Source organism: Theobroma umbraticum, unplaced genomic scaffold (genome assembly GCF_002168275.2).
Source record: "Theobroma umbraticum cultivar Fairchild unplaced genomic scaffold, ASM216827v3 scaffold_20.0, whole genome shotgun sequence".
Lineage (NCBI taxonomy): Eukaryota > Viridiplantae > Streptophyta > Magnoliopsida > Malvales > Malvaceae > Theobroma > Theobroma umbraticum.
This window is the reverse complement of record NW_018397266.1, coordinates 354,301-362,234: the sequence shown is the minus strand read 5'-3', so window position 1 is coordinate 362,234 and position 7,934 is coordinate 354,301. Positions and strand designations below refer to the sequence as shown.

Sequence of the window (7,934 nt, the reverse complement as noted above, 5' to 3'; positions counted from 1 at the left end):
TTATGAGTGAACTTAGCAATATTAATTCTTAATAATCAGTATGTTCTCCAGGTTAAATATTATTACATTGGAGCTTCGCAGCCCACAATACCAGCCATCATTGATTAATACAGCAAAATGTATGTTGGAATTGGCTTATTGTCTGTTCTTACTGAGTTATATGAGAAAATATATGAATTCTTTTAAGTTAAAAACAATTAAAGCATCCAACCAGGGATGAATCCATTTGGTGCAGAGGCTGCAGCGGTATCCTGATCTGTTGCAGTAGGATTGTAACTGTACCAAGAAAAGTAGTTGAAGGAAAAGAAAAATGAGATTAGTAGGAAAGAATATTCTATCAACTATCGACCCCATCAGCTGTCAGCACGAAACTAAGGATGTGGGTTTAGGACAAGTTACCCTATCTGCATGGAACTGCTGCACTGTAAAGGCTCAAAAAATCCCTCTGACTGAGGAAGCTGGTGGTGGTTGTATGGATTGCTTTGCTCCCCAGTTTCCCATGATAATCGTAGCGTTGAAGTGCTTTCCTCCAACTGTCAAGGCAGACCAACAAGGATAAGAATCAAATTTCCTTTCTCAGCAATACAAAATTTTCTTCACAAAAATGCTTGCATGCATGGGGGTATGAGAAACACCAATACAGCCTATTATAACCCGACATTAGATTTCAATGAACACCTTAAAAAAAATTTAGATTGAAAGTCAGAATTTAACCAAGCAAACCGAAGTTGGAATCTGTGTGTATGCTGATTCTAGGCTAACACTAATCAACCATGAATAAATAATTGAAGCTACAGTAAAAGCAAAGCAAGCAAATGGCATATGGTTAGAACTACTGATTTAAGGTGTTTCCAGACCCAATCCAATACATATTATGGATGTTCAAAATCTAAGAAATATTGCTGGATCAAACCTTGTATCTAATTTTTGTCACAATCTTTTAATGCATTAAAACAAACACTTAAAAATTAAGCAGGTTTTCACCTTCCTCCTCAGGTTTCTGTTGGTTTCCAGTAGGATTTCTTCCTGTACAATAAATACGATGATGGTGACATCTGGATAATAGAAAGTACAATAATAACTACAACTAATGACAATAAAATAAATCCCCAACTGTATTATATGTACCTTTCTTTGAAGTTCAACGAGTTGGTCAAGCATAAAATGCATCTGCATTCATTGAAAAGCAAAATAAGAACACTTCACATTTACATCTCCAACTGTATTTTTGTTTTTTGGTAGTTTCTCTGATTGTTTAGGTGGTGTATTCACTATCAAATGTGTTCTACTAACCGTGTGGTTAGCATGGATTCCTGAAACCTTTGATTATTTACCAAAAAAACTTCTTTTGGCTTAGCCAAAAAAAAAAAAAAAGAACACTGTTCTTGAAATACTATTAAATAGTCCATTTCAGCATGGGATAGGTTGAATACTTGAAACAGATTTTGGTTGTCTCATGAAAATTGACTACTTCATAGTTTGATCCCCATGGTTTTTCACATGAACAAATTTACCTTCAGCAATCAGGAACAGGAAAATTGCGGTTCAGTTAATGAATTCATGAAATGACCACAGTTACACCATAGAAGTAGAGCTAGAGCTTAACAAGAACTGCATTATCTAATATCAAATCTTATGAAACAAAATATGTTCTTGGGCTATCCAGAAGCACTCTAATAGTACCAGAAAAGACAATTCCTGGATTTTTCCACATACAATTTCTATGTGGAGAGATTTTCTGATAAGAATCACAACTGATTGATTAAAGTTAAAGAACAAACATTTATAAGTTGTTAGAGATAAAGCATGCATTGACTGAGCATGCATTAATGTTATCTTTTGTTCTACACCATGTATTCTGCTTCATTGTACTGGTTATTAAGTATATTATACCAGTGCACTCCAAAAAAAAGGTACATTATACCGGTGGCTATGAGGTGTCTTTGTGCATGTTCAGGTTAACAACACTTGTCCTTACTGTAAACAGGTGTTAACCATATAATGCTTGTATATATTATGAGTTTGCTGACTAATGAAGTATCTTCCTCTCCATCAGCTGCTCTGTTTTTCGTTTTTCTCTCTACAAACAGTCAAAACCATGGTTTATCATTTCCTTATACTTTCATATCATAAGATAGATCATTTATGCTCAGGAAATTTCTTTTTCTGGGGACAAGACACGTCATTTTGGTATATTTAAGGCTAAATTATTTGTTTGGGTTGTTGGGTTCTTTATTTGTCTGTACGAACATTGAGCAGCTGCTTGTAAAAAGAAAAAAAAAAAAGGCTAGAAATCTAAAGCTTAAGACATGGGTTGGATTTGGTAACACTTCCGTCTTCTGTTTCACTACTTTCATAGCTATAACAAAGATTCTATTTGGTAGAGTGCTATCCTATTTTTGAAAAAGCAAAAGCAAAATTCACAAAACTGCTAGAAATAATAAATTCTTGTTTCCTAGAATTTTGGAACCATGGAAACATGTTTTCTGTATGTTGATGCATAAGTGAACAAGCATGAGACAGTGCTTTTACGTTTGGTAATAAACGCCAAAAGAAAGTTCTTTTATCATTCATGAAGTATGAAACCCAAATACTGTTTCTCCTTGAGACCGAATTCATTATGTGACCCCAGGTTCCACTTACCTTTACCAAAATGTTCCCTGTTGTTATTCCACATTAAAAGTGAGATCCAAACTGACCTTATTAACAAGTCTTGTCTCTCATGGTTTAAAAGGAATGGCCATGAATTTCCAACCCCTGGCCTAATGCTCCATTTAGAAACATGATTTGAAATTGCAAATTTGTATCCAGTTCCTTGTACAAATTGTGAGAATTATGATGGACAATAGATGCAAATTACTTAAAAACTCAACATGTCTATGTCTATGGATTTAAGATATTGCTATAGAATAAATTTGGGATTCACTCTCATTGAGATGATTCAAATATTTGATAGAAATCTAACAAATTTAAAGCCAAGCTTTTATGAGTTTAATCTTAAAACTTATTGTAAATTTAAAGTTATAGCTTCTCAGGAAGTTGATATTGAATACCTTGGATGACCCGATTTGCTTCAGTGAGAAGTCCAGCTGATGCTCTAGCTGCTCCAGCTCCTTACTGCACAAGTCTCCTAAATCTTCCCCAAGAAAATGTCTACAGAGTACAAGTTATATGTTCATAAAACTAAAGCCTACTCTCTCTATATAGGCTCCATGAAATGCAGACAACAGCCCACACCTGATCAAGCAACCTATTTTATGAACAAATGGTTGAGACAGTTTAAAACTGTGTGGCTTGGTGGGTTACCTCTGTGAACGTTGAAGGACCTCAACTTTTGCTTTGAGCTTCAAATATTCCTGATAGCTGCTCTGCTTGATATCCATGGCGGCAGTTTTAAATTTTGTCAAATTTAATTTGTATAACAATGAACAAATATTAGACAACCGAAGATAAAAAGAGATTGCCCATGTTGCTAAATGATCGGTGGAAAAATGAAAGGACTAAAAGGTGGAAAAACAGTCCCATTGGAGAAAACTGTTTTTCTTCTTCTTCTTCTTCTTTTTTGCTTTTCCTTTTCTGTAGAATCTGAGCACTCAATGCACTATAATTGAGTATTTTGCCTATATTCTGCCAATGAATGAAAAACGAGTCCAAGAAGCTAAGGCTGAAATAGAAGAGATTAATTCACCTGTGTGTCACTTTCTGTTTGACCAGGTTCCAATGTTCCATAGGTGCACCTATGGTACCTCTCAAGTGTCTTAGCCATGCTGCTTGATCCAAAGGCCAGGAAAGAAAGTTAGGATGACAAATCTAAATATTCAAGGCAGCACTGCATTCAAAACAAGTTGCTAGGAAACTAAAATCATGAGTCTAATATATGATTTTGATCTCACAAACTCAGCATCCAGCACTATAGAACAGCTACTGGTGAGAAATGCTAAAGAGGGCAGTTTCTGATAGGAACAGTCAGGCTATTTTTAGCCATGAAGCTGTCTTTTGAGTACGAGTCTTCCCATCCAAAAGTTACCCTACTTAATGGGATGATCACCTTAATATAATGGTACACAAGAATTATTAAGAAACTTTTAAATAGATTTTATGATTTTATCAAATGGTGTACCTGTGCCCTGATTACTAATTAATCAAAATTTGAGTAGATATACTACAGAGGTAAACTACCAGTTAAACAACCAGAACCCTCTCTTACAGGGAAAAACAAAAGGACAAAGTTGTACGGCAAGTCTAAAGGCGCCTAAAGCAGGCTCTAGCAAAGAAAGGACAGATGGTTTATTTCTTATGTCTCCTCGGATTTGCTTCCATGACTGATGGATTGATGCTTTATTTGGATTGCTGCTAATTTGTCTTTATCTGGGGTATGAAGTCTGTGTTCTTTCTGTGCTTGGGTTTCAGTTTCTAGAGTATGTGTGGTTTTTGAAATAAACAGAAATATAATAAAAGAGCTATTACGTAATTTGATATTATAAATGAAATAGGATAAAAATAATTATAATGATTTATTATAATATTTAGTTAGTAATAATAATAATTTTAAACTAAAAAATATATAGATAAAAATATTTTTATTATATATATAATTGTTTATTTTTATTTTAGTTTTAAATATTAATAATTTAATTATTAATATGTTTAAATATTAATATTTTGTTATAATTTAATCATTAATATTTTAAACACTAACATTTTACTCATAATTTAATATTATTATGATCAAAATATTAATAATTTAATTAATTTTTAAATTTAAAATATTAATTTTTATAATATATAATTAAAAACTAAAATTTTTTATTATAAATAATATTTATTTTTTAAAACAACAAAATTACCCTTATATAATTTAGTAAATTTATACAAAAAGACAAATATAAGCAAAATTTTTATTTTTTAATTATTTAATTTTTATTTCATTAATATTTTAAAATTTTAAACTTTCATAGTTTAGTACTAAATTATTAGTATAATTTTTTATTTTTTCACTATTTGCCTTTTTTATTTATTCTTTTATTAAAAATTTAATATATTAATACTAATAATGTTTAGACATTATAATGATTAAAATATTAATATTCTATAATTTATAAATTAATTTTAACTTTTTTATTTTAAAATTTTTTCTTCTTTCCTTTTCCTTTCTTCTTTCTCCATGGTCCAGCCACCAAAAATGTGGCTAGTGTAATGAAACACCGATCTGGGGTAAGATGTGGTCGGATCTGGCCACTAAGGAGCCAGATTGGTGCTCTTCGCAACAGGATCTAGCTATGAAGTGCCAAATCTGACTGTGGGGATCTGGTCGGGAAGCACCAAATTCGGTGCTTCTTGCTGCCAAATCAGGCCGAGGATCCCAAATCCAGTGACTCCTCGATTGAATTTTGTCAGAAAGGACTAAATCGATATTTTTTGACATTTTAAAAAAAAATCGACATTTTTCAACCATATTCGACCATGGAACCACCGTCGCCCCTACCATCCATCGCTACCAATGTCATCTCCGGTGATGAGTGCAAATTAGAGAGAGAATGAAACAAGGAAGAATGTGAGAAGAGAGAGAAAGAAAAAGAGAAAACAAGAAGAAAACAAAAATTTTTATGCTAGCATGGTAATATTTCATAGTTATGAAGGGTATTTTAGTCTTATCAAATTTGAAAACTATTCCCTCAACCATGGAATAGCAAATACCATGGGGGGCTTGGGTGTAGTTAAGCTTGAGTCTTAACCATTTCTTCAAAATAGTTAATACTAAAGAGTAGCTATTCTTTGTGGCAATTGCTAACCAAATGGGGGCAAAAATAAAAACATAGGAATTCCCTGTACCAAACATGCTGTTAGGGTAAGCAAAGAAGAGGAAATGAAGAGAAACAAAGCAAAATGGGAACAGAAGGGAATGTTCTCCTTATTTGGAATTTTTTACTTTTTTAAATTCAAGAAAGGATGAATTCATAATATAAAAAGTAAAGAATTGCACACTAATTATTAAGTTAAATGTTCAAATACTTATCTTTATTGCTTTTAAAATAGAGGATGTATAGCAAAGAGTTGTTAAACACCAATATCATTTATTTGAAGAGTGAAAGGAAAAGAAATTAAAAACATCATAATAGTTTATATTATCATAATGAAACTTTAAAATCTTTAAGTAGCATTTAATACTATTTATCAAGAGGATGATCTAATTATTATGATGATTATAGATCACCCAGTTGGTTAGCAATTAATAATTATACATTGAGAATTAGAGATCACCATATTTGATATCATATTCAAATATAAATTATTTTATATTAAATATCAAATAACAATATTATATAGTCAAAACAACTAATAATATTAATATTCTATTAAGATAACAATTTGAAAATTTTTAATATTTTATTTTGTAGAGAAGATTCACTATTCAGTAAACAAATATAAAAAATGTATTTATCAATATGTAAACTAACTATTAACATAAAAATTACATTGAAAAACCTTTAAATGAGAAAATAAATTAAATCTATTAGAATGTTAATGAATTTGCTAAATATCACCAAAAAAAAAATGAAAGAGAAGCATGCATGTAATGTACTTTTGAGTGTGGTACAGGAAATATTTTCAAAAGGCAAAGGAATTTACTATATCAAAATAATTATAGTTTTGGGAGGAAAACTTTTTATTCAAATGTTCAAAAAAATATTTCTGTAAGTCATTTTGTAGCTCACTTAACTTGGAAAAATAAAAAAAAATTCTCAACCTTTTGACCAGGAGAATTAGATCACACAACAAAATAATGGTCTGATTATTTCCAGTGATCTAAGATCAACAACACATAAAATTACTGAATTTTTATCATAACAATAATTTAATCATCAAATAGAAATCACCTCAGATTTTGGATAATCTCCGGTCCTAAACATGATTGAGAAATTCTTTCCTAAGTCCTCCCATTTTCCGAACCCCTCCCTCTCTATTACAATGTTTTCCAAAGAAGAGAAAGGATGTCACTCCCCTTCCAGTCCTTTTCCTTTCCCTCCCTTTCCTTGAATCCAAAATAAATAAATAAATAAATCGAGTGTGAGCTGTAATGCTTGCTTTTTTGTGATTCCTTTTCTTATTAATACAAGTTTTTATGATCCCTTGCCTTTGCATGTGATTTTTTTTTTATTAATCGTTTTAAATTTCAAAGAGGAAAATATTAGAAATAAAAAGCTTCAAGTTAAAATGAGTTTTTCTTTTAAAGCTTAATTGTCAATTTATATATTGGTGTTGACAGGGTCCTATACTTTGGTGGATGAGTGTGATTGTAATGATTCTATTCTGTTTTATGTCATAGTTGAGGAGTAATTATGTTTGTTGGGCTAAGGTTCTTTACTATGGGGTAATTCCCTTGTCTTTGCAAGCTTTTTGCTTTTAGTACTAAATCTTTTGCTTTTAAAGGCTACCCTTTTCTGGTCAATTTTTGGCTACTTTGTTCTTAATAAAATTGTTCTTTATATATTATTTTTTCAAAGGCAAGGTAGGTTTTATTGATAAGAAGAGTTGGAAAAATCTCACATGAGGAAACTAATATTAAGTCTACCTAGAGTCCAAGAAAATGGGAGAAAAACTAGAAAATAACCCAACAACACAAAGACTTGTACATGGGGGAAAAAAACAATGTTGTATGCTATATATTTATGCAATTAATCAAGACTTCTTAGTGCCTTAACATTAATTATATGATAATATCATATAGCTATAATGTGTTTTTTGACACATTTATGTACATATTGTAGCAGAAGAAAATGTTATGGTAATTAACTTAGTCAAGTTTTTGGAAAAGTGCATAGAAACCTCTTAATTCTACTAAATTTTCAAAGAAGATAAGAAAAATTCTTCTGTAATTGGGCATTTTTATGTTATGATATCATAGAAGCCAATAATCATATTGCAAATCAATA

The 7,934-nt window shown here is 31.1% G+C and overlaps 1 protein-coding gene across 1 annotated transcript in view; it reads right to left on the bottom strand.

Moving 5' to 3' along the window:
• LOC110423269 (MADS-box protein EJ2-like) overlaps positions 1-7,934 on the bottom strand; it is an 11,707-nt gene continuing 3,773 nt past the window's right edge. Inside the window, exons 2-8 of the mRNA XM_021437438.2 lie at positions 3,689-3,767; positions 3,307-3,368; positions 3,054-3,153; positions 1,129-1,170; positions 985-1,026; positions 400-533; positions 1-276 (exon numbers count right to left, since the gene is read on the bottom strand). Of these exons, the coding sequence (XP_021293113.1) occupies positions 198-276; positions 400-533; positions 985-1,026; positions 1,129-1,170; positions 3,054-3,153; positions 3,307-3,368; positions 3,689-3,767 (538 nt within the window). The 3' untranslated portion in view covers positions 1-197. The remainder of the gene's footprint in view (positions 277-399; positions 534-984; positions 1,027-1,128; positions 1,171-3,053; positions 3,154-3,306; positions 3,369-3,688; positions 3,768-7,934) is intronic.